The 18,798-nt window shown below is 47.5% G+C and overlaps 1 protein-coding gene across 3 annotated transcripts in view; it reads left to right on the top strand.

Moving 5' to 3' along the window:
• The first annotated feature begins 9,933 nt into the window (after positions 1–9,933).
• The window catches only part of HM13 (histocompatibility minor 13), a 40,528-nt gene continuing 31,663 nt past the window's right edge, over positions 9,934–18,798 (top strand). For all 3 annotated transcript variants that reach the window (XM_061208448.1, XM_061208449.1, XM_061208447.1), the window contains exons 1-2: positions 9,934–10,234; positions 17,282–17,380. In XM_061208448.1, the coding sequence (XP_061064431.1) occupies positions 10,052–10,234; positions 17,282–17,380 (282 nt within the window). In that variant the 5' untranslated portion in view covers positions 9,934–10,051. The remainder of the gene's footprint in view (positions 10,235–17,281; positions 17,381–18,798) is intronic.

Below are 18,798 nucleotides of genomic sequence, written 5' to 3'. Positions count from 1 at the left end.
GTATACCAGGGAACCATTCATCCATTCATTCAATGAGTATCTGTTAGACACAACCTGAGCTGTGTGACCTTGTGCAAATTATTTGGCCTCTCTGCACTTCAGATTCCTCTTGTGTGAAGATGCCTGCCCACAGAAGTGGTGGTGTGAGGCTCAAATGAGTCAGTTGATACATACATGTAAATGTTAAGCACAGTGCATAGGAATAAGTGCTCCATAAATGTGTGTTATAATTATGATGATTATTGAGCATCTACTATGTGCCTGGAACCCTCTAGACAGTAGATGTACAGTGTGAACACTGGTAAACACTGTACATTATTCTGCCCTCAAGGGGCTCATAGTCTAATGGAGGAGTCAAACCAAAAACAGAAAACTTCATAAAAACAGACAAAATAAAAATAATTACAAATTGTTGCAATCAGATGTAAATCTTAACCCCCAAACTCAGGTGGGCAAGGAATATTCATTTCTCAAAAAACCAAGTTAAGTTCTACTATTCCCCTATCCTTCTGGAATGGAGGGAAATTCAGTCTTCATCCTTACTGGAGGCTACTCTTGCCAGGGGACAAGGAGGGAAGCCAGGGGGCTCTCAGTAGCGCTGGACCATGTGAGGCTTCTAACCACAGTGCCCAAGCCCTCAAGGGCACCTGAGTCCAGCAGCCCCTGCTTCTAAGCCAAGGAGGGACCTGGGAGTCTTGCTGGAGGCTGGGATCACCAGGACTGGGTCCAGCCTCCCCATACCCTGTCCATTCATCCCCACAGTCTGGCCAAGAAGGGGGAGGATCCCCTGATCCCAGACTCCACTGACCTTCCTTCAATTCACAGCCTCCAAGAGCTCCTTCCTCTCCCCTGTCCTTGACTTCAGAAGAAATGAGCACTCTCTCTACACCAAAGATTTGCAAACTCTGAGTCTCCAGGAGACAAACTGGTAACCAAAAAAAAAAGTGTGAGACTTGGTGACCGGAGAGCACAGGTCCCACTTAAAGGGGGCAGCACAGCTCAGCTCACCAAACAGCCATAAGGCAGTGTTGACCAGTGGTTAGGAGCCCACATTCTAGAGCTATGCTGCCTGGGTTCAAATTCTGATGCTGCTGTTTCCTGTCTGTGAGTTCTTAGGCCAGTCACTTAACCACTCTGTGCCCATTTCCTTAACCATGGTAATAATAATACTCGTACCTCCTGTAGAACAACTTCCTGTGAGAAAGCACTTTGAACAGAGCCCGACATTAGTAGGTACTCAGTAAATATCAGTGCTCATCTCATGAAAATGCCGGGCTGAGACTGCCAGATCTTCTAAATATTCAAGAAAAGGCAAATATCCAAATTTTTATTTTGAAATTGCTGTTTTTTAACTTTGGCAACTGAGTGAAGACAGTTGTTAAACCTTGGTGAAGGACATACAGAACACATCTATGAACAGGATAGGGCCTAAGAAACGCAGTTTGAAATATCTGCTCTATGATGTTTAAACACATAGAAAATGAAGCCAGAAAGGAAAGAATCAGAGGCAGTTTCTGCTGTGAACCCCATGACCAAACCTCTCCTAGCCAAGAGATACAGAAAGGGGAGGAGAAAATAGAGGGGAAAAAAAATTAACATATCAAATTATCCTGGTAGATAGCACATTGCACATTGAAGTGCTACGTGTTATGAGGATTTTTTTTTTTTAAGTAGCAAAGAAAGAATAGGAAAGGTTGTGGGGAAGGTAATGTATAAGGTGTCACCCATGATAAGGAGCTAGCTTAACAATCAGGAAGAGAGAAGATGGTGGGGGGGGGGGGTGGACAGCCTATGCAAAGGGCCTGAGGCAGAAAAGAGCTTAATGCAAAAGAGGAGAGTGGTAATGGATGAGCTGGATATGTAGGCAGGGGCAGTACATGCATGGCCTCAAAGGCCACGGTGAGGAGCATGAGATTATTTTAAGGGTAATTGGGAGATATTGAAGGGTTTCAAGCAAAGAGGTATGATATAGAGTTGACTTCAGGAGACAAATTAGGAAACTGTTAAAATAGCCTGGGAGAGACGATGTGGCCTGGATTGGCCAGCAGCCTTGGACGTGGACAGCACCAGATTTCTGAGTCTGGATTGGCCTCAAAATCAGAGGCTGGATTTAAGCCTCAAAGCAAACCCGCTGCTTTTACATCAGCCAGGTAGTGGCCTTCCCATAGCCAGTGTCCCCCAGGCCCATCTTGGACATCCCCATTTCACCTGGGCTGGATCTGTTAACTGGCCTCAGCTGCCCTCTGCTGGCAGAAGAGGGCACTAGAGCAAGGGGAGCAGCTGCTTCCCAAAGCTGCACAATTCTCAATACAAGAGGATACCTCGGGCTTCCCTGGTGGTGCAGTGTTTGAGAATCTGCCTGCCAGTTCAGGGGACACGGGTTCGAGCCCTGGTCTGGGAGGATCCCACATGCCGCAGAGCAACTAGGCCTGTGAGCCACAACTACTGAGCCTGCGCGTCTGGAGCCTGTGCTACGCAACAGGAGAGGCCGCGACAGTGAGTGAGAGGCCCACACACCGCGATGAAGAGTGGCCCCCGCTCGCCGCAACTGGAGAAATCCCTCGCGCAGAAACGAGGACCCAACACAGCCAAAAATAAATAAATAAATAAATAAATAAATTTATAAAAAAAAAGAGGATACCTCGCCAGCACCCATCTTCCCCGTCTCAGTTAGTAGAATCTCTATCATCCGGTAGCTCAATTCAGAAACCCAGGACTCAGTTCCTCCTTCTCCCTCACTCCCCATCAGGGAGTCCCTTTGACTCTATTTTCTGAATAAAATCCTAAATCAGAGATGTCCTAAATATATCTAATCACGTCCACTTTTCTCCATCTCCACCAGCCACACCCTAGCCAAAGCCACCACTATCTCTTCTTTGGCCGATTTGTTCACTGTCACTCTTGTCCTGGCCAATCCATTTCCCACTCAGCAGGCAGAGTGCTCATGGTATACTCTGACTCCAAAATCCTTTCTCCTCAGTGTATAGCTCCTCATACCATTCAGTGTTGAACCAAATAGGGAAATCCCTGATATACACACAGCCCCATCCACCCTGGGCACTCTGCAGGCGTGGAAAATCGTATGAAGATTCAGGAGAACAGAGATGCTCATATCCAAGCCTTACAAACGCACTTGCCAGCCCACCACTGAGAATTTTCCCTTCTCTCCACGTGGTGTCCCAGCTTCACCATCTCACTGGCTCCTCTCCTTCCTCCATCCTCCCCTTCATTTCTGTCTGTCTCATTCTCTCCCTCCCACAAATTCCTTATCATTTCTAATGCAAAGCACATTTGCCATCTCTGTTTATTTGGCACCTGCCAGCGAGGGCTCTTGGGGTCTCACATTCCCCTCAAGCAGATTGTCAAGGTTATCTTCCCATACTATACATATACACAGTTCCCTCCCCAGGAAAAATACCAATACCAAGACAATAACATTTTCACCTGAGTACAGAGTGGTGCTAACATTCTATGACTAACATTCCATCATTCCAACATCCTACGGCGTGGCCTGAGATTACTGAAATCCCCGCTGAGCCCAGACTCAGACCATGTAATGGATGCTTCACCCCCCACAGGGGACCTGTGTCAGTAGAACTGGACACCCTGACCACAAGGGAGCCTCCGGGTTCCTGAGGCAAATCACAGCATGTTAACTCAGCTCATGGGGGCTGCCATTGTAGCACACAGGTTTGCTGTGGAAGAAAATAAAGACACATTGCAGAGAAAGGATCCTGGCAATATAGACATCCTGGTTTTCGGGGGGTAACTGAAGTCCAGCTCTGTCCCTGCCTGTCCTGTCCAGGGGTTGGTTTTTCACCTCTTCCTTGGGGCCTATACATGCCCGCTTTTGCCTAAAGTACGTCCGGCTGGCCTTCCTGGTTCCACCAACCACAGCGCCCTGACTCACCGTCAGAGAGGCACTGCCTTTCCCTTGGCAAACCCAGCGAGGAAGAAAGGGAACTGTAAGTGACAACTTTTTCTTAGTCTTCAAAGATCTTTGGGCTTCCCTGGTGGCGCAGTGGTTGCAAATCCGCCTGCCAACGCAGGGGACACAGGTTCGAGCCCTGGTCTGCGAAGATCCCACATGCCGTGGAGCAACTAAGCCCGTGCACCACAACTACTGAGCCTGCACTCTAAAGCCCGCGAGCCACAACTACTGAGCCCGTGTGCCACAACTACTGAAGCCCACGCGCCTAGAGCCCGTGCTCCGCAACAAGAAAAGCCACCGCAGTGAGAAGCCCATGCACCACAACGAAGAGTAGGCCCTGCTCGCTGCAACTAGAGAAAAGCCCACGCGCAGCAGCGAAGACCCAACACAGCCAAAAATAAATAATAAATTAAATAAATTTTTTTTAAAAAAAAAGATCTTTTATTTCCTTTTTGAATGTCAGGAGCAGAGGGATGGGTTCATCACACTCATTCCTTCATAGTAGACCATCATCACTCTTTTCCTCAAGGCCCCTATTTTACTTTACTTATGTACATATTTTTTGTTTGTTTTAATTACCAGTTCTCACCCTCATTCCCATCCCTCTATAAGCAACCATTCTAATGTACTCAATATATATTCTTTAATATGTAAATATCCTTGTTAGATTTGCAATGTTGCTATGTAATATGTACTTTTTAAATTTATTTTATTGTAGTATAGTTGATTACAATGTTGTGTTAATTTCTACTTACAGCAACATGATTCAGTTATACATGTATACATTCTTTTTCATATTCTTTTCCATTAGGGTTTATCAGTGTGATATGTGCTTTTTTTTTAACTTTTTATTTTTTATTTTTTAAAATTTATTTATTTTATTTATTTATTTTTGGCCGTATTGGGTCTTTGTTGCTGTGCGCGGACTTTCTCTAGTTGCAACAAACAGGGGCTACACTTCATTGCGGTGCACGCACGGGCTTCTCATTGCGGTGGCTTCTCTTGTTGCAGAGCACGGGCTCCAGGCACGTGGGCTTCAATAGTTGTGGCACGTGGGCTCATTAGTTGTGGCTCATGGGCTCTAGAGCACAGGCTCAGTATTTGTGGCACACAGGCTTAGTTGCTCCACGGCATGTGGGATCTTCCCGGACCAGGGCTCGAACCTGTGTCCCCTGCGCTGGCAGGCAGACTCTTAACCACTGCGCCACCAGGGAAGTCCCTGATATGTGCTTTTAATCTATGTAAATCATATCACACATTTTTCTTAACACTTAGCTCTATGTTTTAAAGATCTACACATGTTGATGAGGGTAGGGGGATTATAAGGGATGCAGTTGCTGCCCCACCCAGATTCCCTTTACCAGACATAGTGGCCTGACCACCAGCTGTTGTGAGTATTGGCTAAAAAACACTCACAGCTGCCACCTTCTCTGGAGAATTGCCCTTGGTCAAACAGAAGACAACTGGCCAGGGAGAATCCCCGCCTCCCTCCCTGACCCCTAGACTTGGCCAGTGACTGACAGATACAGGGTTACAAGAGGCCTCAAGGCGGGAACAAGTCTGTGGCACAATTTGTGCCACAGAGGTCCCCATGAGGTCATGCTGGAGCGAGTCCCTGGCAGAGACCCCATCCTCACTTGACCTTTTATCTCCTGCCTTCCTTCCTTCTTCCCTTCCTCCTAAGGACACTCCCCACCAAAGGCAGTTAAACAAGAATACTCATCTCTGGCTCTCTGACCTATGAGAGTGACCGTGCATTATCATCCAAACTGGTACACATTTGAGAATGCAAGGAGTTCTATTAATAATCAGCCAGGGCAATCTTATGGTAAACCATAATGGAAAAGAATATTTAAAAAAAAGAATGTATATATATGTATAACTGAATCACTTTGCTGTACAGCAGAAATTAACACGACATTGTAAATCAACTATAATTTGATAAAAAATATTGAAAAAAAATCGTCCAGGGCAAAGGGCAGAAGCCATGACTGTCCTGCCCAAACCAGGACATGCACTGACCGAGCAGGCACTTGGCTCATTGCTTCTCATTGCTGCCTAGTATCCCATGGTATACACCCAGCACATTTTGTCTATTTGTTCCTCAGGGACACACACCTAGGTTCACTCTAACTTCCTGCTACCACCAGAAAAAAAAAAAAACACTGCAGGAAAATCCTCAGACATGTTCCCTAATAGACCTGTGTGAGAATTTCTCTAGGATGATGGAACTGAAAACACAAGCCACATGAGCAGTTTTAGCCTCCAAAAAAATCTTCCCAAATGAGAATTCCAGTCTTACTGTAAGGAGGTATAGGGGCACAGAGAGTGTTTCTCCCTGTTTCTTCTATCTTAGTAAAATCCCTGTGGCGCTTACTGCTGGCTCCACGCTGCTAGAAATACAGGAGTTCCCTGAAGTTTCCTGAGGAAATCACATTTGACTCAAGCTTTGAGGAATGAGTAGGGGTTAACCAGTGTTGTGAGGAAAGATAAACATGGTTAGGTGGAGGGAACAATAAACTCATTCATTCACATATAAATATTTATTGAGCACATATATTTAAAGGTCCTGTAGCCTCAGTAGATAATTTAACAGTAAACGTTTACACAGAGTTTTACTGCTTCCCTGCCCATTGTCTCCCAAGAATCAAGAACACAGGATCACCTGGGCTCCTGAGGCAGGACTATACCTCCTAAAAATACAGAGGGTCTCCTACACCAGCATTTGTCAAACTAAATGTGCACTTAGATCACCTGGACATCCAGTAGGTCTGGGTGGGGCCTGAGATTCTGCATTTCTGATAGGCTCCCAGCTGCTACTGTGAGTCTGGGGATCACGCCCTGATTAGCAACGTCCTGCAGAACAACAATACCATTATCACTCCCAAACAATCCACATTCAAATTTCCCCACGCGTCCGAAATTTTTCTTTATAGCCTTTTTTAAAATGTTGTGATCCAGGATCCAATCAAGGATGATAGATTACATTTGCTTTTCCCCTCCCTTCATTCTCCTTTCATCTACAACATGGATTTTTTTTTTTTTTCTCTTTCATGGCACCAATATTTTTGAAGAGTTCAGGCTAGTTGTTCTGAATATGCCACAGTCTGGCTTTTTCTGATTTTTCCTGATGTTTCCTCATGAGTAGATGCAGGTTAAACATGTTTGGCAAGAAGACTACGCAGGTGATGTGTCCCCCACATTGCATCACGTCTAGTCATTTTGTCCCATCCCATTCGGTGATGCTAAATTTGATCGCTTGGTTAAGGGAGTGTCCACCAGGTCACTCCACTTTAAAGGGAAGTTTTTCGTTTATAAATAACTAGTAATCTGTGGGGTAAATTGTGTGACTATCCTGTCCCTCAAAAACCTTTCTCCCAAGGGTTAGCATACACTAATGATCCTTGCTTACTATTTTCAGAATTATTTAAGCATGTAAGAGTGTGTGTAAGTGTGTGTGTATATGTGTGTGCGCATATATGAGAAAAAAGTTGGAAAAACTGAAATCCATTCACAGTGACTGAACACAGTAATAAGAGAAATGGGGTGGGAGTAAGGTCTGCATCTTTCTTTGGAATAAGTGTTTGGTAATTTAACTATCCCAGGCTCTAAACAGGCTCCATTACTGACCTCAGCTCAGATCTCCTCTGGGAAAGTAACACCATACAGGAGGCTTGGCAGCTGAAGCCTCGGGGCACCCCCCCCCCCACCACGCACAAGATTGTCTTATCCCTGTCTCCAGAGAATACCAAGACAGGCTGGCTCCAAGCCAGAAATCCAACCCTCCAGAAGCCTTGACAGGAGCTTTCTGAACTTGAGTCGACCCCTCAGTTCCCTGGGTCATATTCACAGTCTCCCATGAGTGTAAAGGGAGATGGCCAGATCTGCCCCAGACCAAGCTAAATCAAGTGCTCAGCCTTGCATGAAGCAGGAGTGTCTCTGATTTCCAATTGTATGCTCTCAGATGAAGAGGCTCGGAGCCATGAGGCCCAGCTGCTGGGCAAATCCTGTAGCCTGAATTATTGATGGATGAATTCATCAGGCACACTGCCTTCACCCATCCACTCAGGTCATGTCCAGCTTATTGAAAAACAGAGCCTGGAACTGTATACCACCTGCCCAGAAGGAAGTCACTCTGGTCCAAACTCCTTAGCCCTCTTTGTAGCTGGAATATTATAAAGAGCAGAGGCTTCGGAACCCTACAGACCCGAGTTCAAGTCTCTCCTCTTCCTCTGCTGGACTGTGTGACCTGGCTGGCTAGTTTACCTCTGTGAGCCTGTTTCCTCATCTGCAAAATGGGACTAATCATATCTTACCAGTGTTTTTGAGATCAAAGAAAACACCCATAAAGTTACCAGTACAGTGCCTGGCATGAACTAGGCAAACTCAACTTTGCAAACTTTTATAGTCTGACTCCTTGCCTTTGTCTCCTCTCACTGTGAACCCTATACTCCAACCCCACCTCACCACCTGTCCAGCTTGGACCAGGCCATGTGATTTTACACTATCAGTGTCACTTATCAACTTATTGCCTCTCTGCTCTAAAACCACTCTTTTTGCCAGCTCTGTGATAATGGAGGCAGACCTCGTAAATATTTCTTCCTTGCCAGCTGATATACGTTAAGCCTTTTCAGTAGAGTATACTAGAGGAACACTGGAGGAGAATGGACCTTCCCTTCCTGGTTTGAGGTTGGCTCACTTCCTGGGTTCCTGGAGAGCATGCTTTTTTCCCACTGCTTGGCGCAGAGTTTCTCCAGTGCTAGGTGCCTGCAGGGTACAGCTTTCATCAATTTGTCTGCTACATACTTTCTCCAGCTCTTAACTAGAGCATCAGTAGCATAGCCAGGAGCCCCAGACAGCTTGGGTCTGCACCCAAGTTCAGGTCACTCCTACCCACACCCTCTCCTCACTCCTGGACACACATACACTGGGAGCCCGACAGAGCTGGCCATCTGCAGAGCAAGCCACCTGACTTTTGTCCTCTGGAACTGCCTGGAACCACCCTGGCCCAAGCCATATACAAAAGTTCACTAGGTTCCTAGAGAGGGAGGTCTCTCTAAATTACTAATCTCCCTTAAATTACTTAATTTAATTTAATTTACTTAAATTACTAATCTCTCTCTAAATTACTTAATCTCCTATGCAGGGCTTCCGTGGTGGTGCAGTGGTTAAGAATCTGCCTGCCCATGCAAGGGACATGGGTTCGAGCCCTGGTCCGGGAAGATCACACATGCCGCAGAGCAACCAAGCCCATGCGCCACAACTACTGAGCCTGCACTCTAGAGCCCATGAGCCACAACTACTGAGCCGGCGTGCCACAACTACTGAAGCCCGAGCCCATGCTACGCAACAAGAGAAGCCACCGCAATGAGAAAGCCCACGCACCTCAACAAATAGCCCCCGCTCGCCGCAACTAGAGAAAGCCCGCACACAGCAACAAAGACCCAATGCAGCCAAAAATAAATAAAATAAATAAATTTTTTTAAAAACATGCTATGTAACATATAACTACACACTAACATCCTATAGACTTTGATTTATTTATTTTATTCATTTTATTTATTATCCTCCCAACAACCCCCCACCACCACCACACTAAAAGTGCAAGCTTCATGAGAGCAGGGACGGACTTTTGCCTATATTGTTCCCTTCTGTGTCCCCAGAGCCTAGGACAGTGCCTGGATATGATGGGATACTCAAATACTTAAGGAGTGAGGGAATGATTTAATATTGAATGAATGCCTGCATGAGTAAACAAGTTCTTAGTTATTAGGATCTGCGGGGAGTGGGACATCCTGGGGTTAAGGAGGTTGACTGGGACTGGGGAATGGGGTTCTCAGATCTCCCTAGGGATGGATACCCACTGCAATGGTCCAGTGTTCCTCTCCCTGCTGCCAGCAAGTTGCTTAGCAACCGGCCTCCTGTCCCTCTGCCACCGCTAGAGGGCGCGCGGGCGGGGAGACGTGAACGCGCACGCGTGCGCGGCGCGGGCCGGCGAGGTAAGGACGTCACTTCCTGTTTCTTTAGGGGAACGTGGCTTTCCCCACAGCGCCCGTCTTCACTTCTGCGTCTCTGCTGCAGCTGCCGGAGCTGGAGTTGGACCCCGAGTGCAGCCTTGCCATGGACTCGGCCCTCAGCGACCCGCATAACGGCAGTGTCGAGGCAGGCGGCCCAACCAACGGCACGACGCGGCCGCCTTCCACGCCCGAGGGCATCGCGCTGGCCTATGGCAGCCTCCTGCTCATGGCGCTGCTGCCCATCTTCTTCGGCGCCCTGCGCTCCGTGCGCTGCGCCCGCGGCAAGGTAGGGTCAGCGGCAAAGCCGGGCCCTGACACGGCTGGCACGGACCCTTCCCCCGCCCGCCCTAGACGGGACAGACACCTCTTCTGCCCGGACACTGACCCTTCCCAGCATCCCCAACCCGGGCCCACATCCCGGGGCTGACCTTAGGTGCCCCAGGATCTGGGCACCGATCCACGAACCAGGTACTGACACCTTTCTCAAATAGGGAGCGGTTTCCACCCCCGTTCGGACCTTGACACATCCCTCCCTCTGTGCACCGTGCTGGAAGCACTGTCGGCCGACCCTGACACTGTGATTCGGGTACTAATTGTTTTGAGCCTGCTGGACCCAGCCAGACCAGCCTCACCCTCTGCTCTGGCTGCTCATCCCGTCTGGGACAGTCACCCCATCCCAGGCTCTGGGTCAACATGTGTACCTGATGGGGCACTGGTTCTGACACCTCCTGAATGGTACAGCCTCTTGTCATTCCTCACCCTAACCCAGGGCAAATTCTGGTACCCAGGCTCGTCCCTAGACTCTGACACCTGTCCAGCTGGAATCTGTGACCCCTAGAGTGCTCTCCTAGAACTCCCAGATCAGGCCTTTGCCCCACCTAAAAAAAAAAAAAAACAAAAACACAGGAATATTAGCTCCTGGAACCCCCAGCTCAGCTCCTAGTTTTTTGCATCACTTTCTGGAACCAATTCTGGTCAGCTAACTCCTCAGAACCTGGCACTTTGGTGCATCTCTTTTTAACCAGCCATAGACCCCTTGGTTTGCTGATTTCCTCTCCCTGACTACACCCAAGCTCGGACCTGTCCGAGCCTGAGCCCAGACCCTATTCCTAACCCCTAACCCTAACCCTGTTCCCACCCCAGACCCTACCTCAAAGTAGCTCTTCTCCTCATGCCTCTTAAGACAGTCTTTCCACCAAATTGGGCTTACCTGCTGAGTAACTGAGCTGCTGTAGGCCTCTCTTGTGAGAATGGGCCAGAGTTCATCCCTGTCCTTCAACATCTGTCCCATTGGATACCTAAGAGGTCCCCAGGGCCTTCCACCTTCTGACTTCCTCTCTGTCACCCTTCTTCCCTATATTAAGCCCTCTCTAGCCTGTTGCACCAGTGGCTTCTCACTTCCTGGCAGCCTCTCCCATCATCCTCCACCACCTCCTGATCTGCAGCTCCCTGCTGCTCCTCCCCCACCCAGACCTGAAGTTGAACCTTAGCGGAAGCCGTCGTACCCAAAGAGGGCAGACCCATAGAGGAGCTGCCACTTTTGAAACTGCTCAAGCCCAGGTTCTCAAAACATTACCCAACTTGAGCAGTGGCCGAGGCCTGCCACCTTCCTTTCTCAAGATCAGAGAACTTGAGGCTGGTTCCCTCTGTGGTCAGATGCAAAGGGGATTGGTCACGCAGGGCTTAGGTGGCCGCATTTTCCTTCCTATTCTGCCTCTTCTAAGCAGAGTTCTGGTGGCTTTCATCCTCCCTACCTTTGCCTTTCGGGCAAACACTTGGTACAGGGAGATGTTCTGAAATAGATCAGGACAAAGAAGGTGAAGGGCAGCATGGAGTGAGCTGGGCACTTGATGTGAGAGGCTCTCTATACTGAGTAATTCTCCTTGGCACATCTACACATGGGTTAGTAATCTCTTCAGAAAACATCATACAGACAACAGAATTTCCTGAACCTCCACTGTTGTCCAGGTCAGACGGATGCTGCAAAGATGAATGGGTCGGAGCCCTGTCACCGAGTTTAGGTGTCTGGATGAGAGAGGAATAACTAGATCTGTGATTGTAGTACAGGTAGTGCTGCAGGCTTTAGGGAGAAAGATTGAGCATACCTGGGGCAGGGCAGGGCGGCTTTGTGCTGGAGGCGGGCTGGAGCCTTGATGTAGAGGTCGAATTTCCGCCAGAAGACATTCCAGGCAGAGGATACCAGGAAAGCAGCTGTACGAGGCAGTTTAGGTGATGGTGGAAAGTCTGGAGTGGCTGAAGCAGAGGGTAGGGATAGAAGAGAGCTTTAGATCTACTGAAGCATCTAAATACCTCTCCCCAGCATCTCCGGCAAGACAGGGGGGCTGGAAGACTGTGCATGGAATTGCAAACAGCCTGACCCTTAGTAGCCTCCCACCACCAGTAACCAAGGTATTCTAAAGTTTACAAGCCTTCGCCCTCTGATTCTCCCAGCACCTGAGTGAGACAGGCAGAGCCAGTTTTATTATCACCATTGTACAGAGAAACTGAGAGTCAAAGAAATGACTTCTCTGCCAATTAGGAGCAGAACCAGGTGTCCCTGGTCCTAGTCCGGGGCTCTCTCCTTGATGCAGGTGCCTCTAAAGACCCATACAAGTGGCATTTTGGCCTAGGGAGAGGACAGGCCAAACGACTCCCTTTTTCTACCCTGAGTTGTTTCCCTAATCATTTGGCAAGGAGAGAAAAGTTAGCTTGGGGGCCCAGGAGTTTTGATTTCCCACTAGTGTTAGACCCCCCCACAGCCAGCTGAGAGAGGGCACGTGAGGACAGAATTCTCCCTGGGGGCAAGTTGTCCATGACAGGCAGGGCGAGTTGTGAAATCATGGGAGGAGAAGTCCAGGAGTGTGTGGGGAAGAAGTAGCCATGGGCAGAGCCATCTGAGAGCAGTGCCCATCCCTGTCAGAGACCTCTGTTCCCAGAAGGGAGCAAATCCCAGCAACAGCTACTCATCATCGCTTCAGAGGCCTTTGGCCTGTAACTCAGAGGAGCCCCTCAGCCAGCTGGACTGGGTTCCTGCTCTGGGCTGGGTACCAGGGGTGCCAAGACAAAGAAGGCCAAGCCCTCCCCTCACAGAGCGCAGTCACCAAGGAGAAACAGCTGTGTGACCAGCCCACTGCTAGAGGTGGCAGCAGTGGTCTTTGGCAGGGTGGATGAGAGCTCAGCAGGCAGGACAGGAGGAGAGGGAGGCCTGGGGCCACAGGTGTTTTCTGGGAGGCAGTGAGCAGTTTGATGTGAGCCCAGTACAGGTACTTGGGTGATGTAACAGGAAGATGCTCTGGGATCCTGTGGCCCTTCGGAGGTACAGAATCCTGAGGGCAATGCACCAGTTAATCTTCATAGTTACTACATGTTTGCATTTGTAAAAATTGAAGCAACGCAGAAGTATAAAGGGAAAGCCCCCCCAGTACCTCTTCCATGGAAGTAACCCAGGTAGCTGTTTGGTGTGCCATCTTCCAGACCTTTTTCTGTATATATACAAACATGTATGTGCCTGTGTGTATATACATATGTAAATTTATTTTTGTAAAAGTGGGATTTTGCGGTACATAATTGCTCTGAGACTTGATTCTTTTTTTTTTCCTTAACAATATATCTTGGTCATTTTCCTATGTCAGTACATGTAGATGTACCTTGTTGTTTTATGGCGGGGAGGGTAGGTCACGCAAGCCCAAGGTGTAGAATTCCAAAGGTACAAGGGGACAAAGTGAAATCTCCCTCCCACCCCAGCTGCCCAGTTTCCCTCCCCAGAGGCAGCCCCTGTTACGTGTTTCTTGGCTATCCATCGAGAGCCTCTGTGCCTTTACAAATAAATAAGCATATGCTTTCCCCCCATTTTTTGCTATATAACTGTTACATTTTGTTATAGATACACTCTTTTTTACACCTTGCTGTTTTCACCACTTATATGTTGCAGATCTAATATGTCAGTACCCATGGCACAGTTGTGTTCTTTAACAGCTGTGTGGTGTCCACCTGTACCCCCCAGCCATGATTCTCAAAATGTAATCCCAGGACCAGCAGCATCAGTATCACCTGGGAACTTGTTAGAAACGCAAATCTGTTCACAAGCCCTCCTGGCGATTCTGATGCGAGCCCAAGTGTGAGGGCCCCTGATTTGGAGTCCTCCACTGGTCAGTTAGGTGTGTCAATCTTCTGCTATCGCAAACCATGCTGAAATTAATCTCCTTATACATTTGTTACTTCACACTTTTCTGCATATTTGTAGGATAAATTCCTTGAAATCGATTTGCTGGGTCAAAGGCTCTGTGCATGTTTGATTTAGATGGATTTTATCAAATTATCCACCATAGAGGTTGTACCAGTTTATACTCCCACCCGCGGTGACCTCAGTTCTTGTTTGATGGCTGCTTGGTAGTCCATTCTTCAGAGGTTTCTGAGCTGTTGTGGATGCGATCAGGTCCTTCAGAAAGAGCTCCTGATAGGGGACGTGACAGGCGGGAAGGGGGCTGGTGAGGTGGTGCTAGTGGAACCTGCAGTAGGGGCAAAGGGCTGGGGTTGGGGGGGGGTAGTTCAGGAGATGCTCAGGTGAGTGAGTGCACGTGGCAGTGAGGAGAGGAGACCCTGGGGTAACAGAATGGTCCACGAATTCCAGATCCTTTCTAGGGCATGGCCTGGAAGCAGAACTCCCAGAGCTCCAGCTGAGCCAATGACTTGAGCGAGCCATCTTCCCTCGCTGCTTTTGCTTCTGCCCTGATAACCGAGCATGCAGAATGTCACTGGAAGCTGAATTTATTTCTGCTCTTTGTGTCAGTTCCCAACCCCCCCCCACCGCCCCCAAGTATGTTTTGCATTTTAGGAGCCATTGCATTTGCATAAGAACGTCTAGTTTAAAAATCCAAATTGAATCAGTGGAGAATCCTGACAACTTTTTGTATTTTTCTAACTACAAAGATTCTGTTGCCTTCAGGATTCTGTTCCTCAGAAAGGTCGCAGGCTCCCTGAGCATCTTGTCACAACTTTCCAGCAGAAATTTCCAGACGGAAAAGGTAGAGGACGTCTAGGGGGTAATAGCCAAGAGTTTGGGCTCTGGAACCAGACTGCCTCAGTGTGAATCCTGGCTCTGCCACTCGTCAGCTGTGTGACCTTAAAGCAAGTTATGTCACCTCTCTGAGCCTCAGTTTCTTCATCTGTAAAGTGGAGCTATTAAAAGTACCTGCTTCCTGGGGTTACTGTGAGGATGAAATCATGTAAAGCGCCTAGAACAATGCTTGGCACCTAGAAAGCTCTCTAAGTGTTATCCGTGTTACTGTCATCATTGGTCAGATTTGAAGTCTCCCGTTCTGACTCAACATTGCACGTGGGATATTTCTAATAGTCACCCACAGAGGAGACCAGATTCCTCTGTGTGATGGAGCATCTGTCCAACCTGGTTTGTCATCGAATAATATTAAGCCTCTTCCTGCCCAGGATCCTGGGCTGAATTGAAATGACTGTGTGGAAATGAGCGGTAACACTGGTTTGTAGGTGAAGCCAGAGTCTGTGAATGCTTTCATACCATGTGCCCTGCCTGCATCTACAGGTCCCTCTGCCTGGTAAGCACTTCCCTTCCTCGTACACAAAGCAAACTCCTCAACTTAGTCAGCGTTTATCTGGCTCCTACTACATACCAGACCCTGTGCTTGGCCTGCAAGGCCTTGCTTAAGTGATATCTGCTCTAACCACCTCTGACCCTCCCCTGCTTCCTTGCGAAAGTAGTGTCCTGTCTGCTTTCTCATGATTCCCTTATAAGAATAATACAAATAGTTTATACAACTTGTGGGAAGCTCAAGGCACAACACAAATACTTCCAGTGCTGTGGGGGGAAAAAAAAAATCATCAAATCCTGGCAACCCATTTTACAGCTGAGGAAATTGAGGCTCTGAGAAGGAAGATAACTTCCCCAAGGTCCCAAACCTGGAAAGAAGCAGAGCTGGGATTGCAGCTGGGCCTGCTGACATCAGAGCCCTCCCTCCACCACTGGGCACTCATGCCATGTACCACCGCAGTATGTGTGTCTCTGTTCTGTCACATGTCACACTATGTGGTGATACTCTGTTTACATGTCAAGGTCTTGGCCTACCTGCCTGTGAACTCTCTATGGTCAGGAGCTTATTTATTTTTGTGCCCACCCTGCTGCTACACAGGAAATATAATGATTTTATGGAGGTACACAGAGAGGGTGATGAATTTGCCCAGACCCCACAGCACAGTGCTGCCAAAAACAGAAACCAAGGGCTGGGAGAGAAGAGGGAAGGAAGATGACCCTGCCTCTCAATGTCACTGTTGCTCACCCACCACCACCCCACTCCCAGCAAAGCTGCCAGAGAGTGACTCACACAAAACTACCTGGTCCCTCCACAAGGGCGGGTCTCGCTTCAGCCCTGTGCCTGGGCCGCCTCAGCCATGCATATGTTGGGGTTTGGTTAAGGGCCTCCCCACTTGACTAAAAAACATTTTTAATATAAATTTAAACCAGAATTATAATACTATGATGGATTTTTATTGGAAAGTCTTTTGTCATGAATTCTATGGAGCTGACTTAATTTTCTATGTTGCACTGTTACTCTATTTCCAATTTTTTTCCATTTTGATTATACTGAAATGATTTTGATTGCCTTCAGTTGTTTTTCGTGTAAATATTTATCCTCCGTCGGCTCTTTACCTAGATCACATTCTTGCCAACTATTGCATCTGCCATTGTGAATTTAATTGTGGCGTTTACTCTGACCAGATTCAGTTTTCGCAGTCACACTTCTTGAGTTTGAGTTTTGTCCAGATTTCCTTCTCCTTGCAGTTGGTGTCCTCCCATACTCGGTTTTAGCCATTGTTAAGTTTTGTGTGTTGTTGGTTTATTTCCGCTCATAATATTCACTGCCTACTGGATAAAAGACTGATCATATTTACATCTCAGCTAATCCATAAGAAAACTGGAGGTAGTCCTCACGAGACCCAGAACTGCTCTCTTGTCACCAGTGTCCAGGGTTTTCTCTTTCAGTTATTATGTACCCACTGCCTCTGCCGCATGTGCCCTGGGTCCTCCCAGGACTGTCCCTGTTGGAGTCCAGGTCTCCTCAATAGCAAGACGATGGGATCAGAGCGTCCTGCCCCAGGTTGGGTGGTCCGCAGCCCAGGCAGAGGGAACAGCACTTGCAAAGCCCCGAGTCAGGAGAACGTGGGGATCCCTGAGGCACCTCAGTGATGGCAGGAGGGGAAGGAGATGAACGAGCTGTTGGGGCACCAAATTCCCGCCAGCGTCCAGCCGTCAGAGGCCAGAAGCACTCCCCGCACTCAGCAGGGCCTTTCTTCTCTCGTCTAGAATGCCTCGGACATGCCCGAGACCATCACCAGCCGGGACGCTGCCCGGTTCCCCATCATCGCCAGCTGCACGCTCTTGGGGCTCTACCTCTTTTTCAAAGTAAGTCCTTTGTCACCTGTTGTAGCATTTGGTTTGAATAACTTTATTTGATTTTGTTTTATTTTTCCCATCACAGGAGACATGCATGTTCATTTATAGAAAATAAAGAGCAGGAAAAATAACAATTTACCCTTAGGCCCACTACCCAGAGACCCCACTGTGATGTCGGGGACCCCTTCCCACCAGTCTTTATTTCCCTTCTTCGAGGAGCTTTCTGTTTTGTTTTCCTGGTACCGGTTTGGTTTCATTGTACTCTTCATGTTGGGGTGGGGTATAGCTATATCTCGGACATACCTCTACCATACTAATTGCTTTTTTTTTTTTTAATTTATCGAGGTTTATTTTCCCAATAAAAGTTACACAGGCTCAGTGTTGAAAACCTGGAAAACACAGAAAAGTAAAAAGGGGAAAACAGCAGCCATCCAAAACCCCCCTGCCAGAGACAGTCACAGAGTCCCTTTGGAGGTGTGTCCTTCCTCTGCTTTTCCCTGTGCATGGTTCCTCCATAGCTGTGAACATGTGGTGTATTCAGTCCTGTAGCTGCTTTTCTCACTTCACATTAATTACATCGTGAGCATTTTCTCATGTTACTGCAAACTCTCAAACTTTTTTTTTTAATATACCATGTACTGTTTTCTGATTATAAAAGTAATATATGCAGAAAACTTAAAGAGAGGGAAGAATACACAGAGGTAATCACTATTAACGTTCTGGCATATCTTCTCTCAGGCTTTTCATAATTGTATTTTTAACCTAATTATAATTATTTTATGACTAATTTTTTTTAATAATACATTACAAGCACTTTTTTCCTGGTCATTAAAAATTCCTCAAGGATAACTTTTTTTTTTTTTTTCCCGGCCATGCTGCTCGGCCCATGGGATCTGAGTTCCCCAACCAGGGATTGAACCCGTGCCCCCTGCGGTGGAAGCTCAGAGTCCTAACCACTGGACCACCAGGGAGATCCCTCCTCAAGGATAACTTTTAATTCACATTTTAAAAATACATGTACATAGTTTAAAAAAAGTTTTTTCAATCTAAGGGAAGGTGCAAATGAGCCATAATCCTCTCCCCAACATAGTTTCTTGTGACTCATTCTATTATGCATAGATCTACATTTATGTAAAAATTTTAAAACAAATATATGTATCGAACATATGGTTCTTACCAGGGAGATATTTTCGTATCAACACAGTCAGAGCTACCTCATTCTTTGTAACAGCTGCTTGTGGTTGTGTTTCGTGGATGTGCCCCTGAGGGGCATTCAGTGGTGGGATGTCCCAGCACTGCTGCCATGAGCATCCTCATGTAAGTATCTTGGCAAGTATATCTGCAGTAGCATCACCAGATCAAACAGCATCTGGAATAGTTGGTGCCAAATCCCTCTGATTGTACCAATTTACATTCCCTCCAACAGT

Source organism: Eubalaena glacialis, chromosome 13, assembly GCF_028564815.1.
Source record: "Eubalaena glacialis isolate mEubGla1 chromosome 13, mEubGla1.1.hap2.+ XY, whole genome shotgun sequence".
Classification (NCBI taxonomy): domain Eukaryota; kingdom Metazoa; phylum Chordata; class Mammalia; order Artiodactyla; family Balaenidae; genus Eubalaena; species Eubalaena glacialis.
This window is presented reverse-complemented; position numbering and strand designations above follow the sequence as displayed.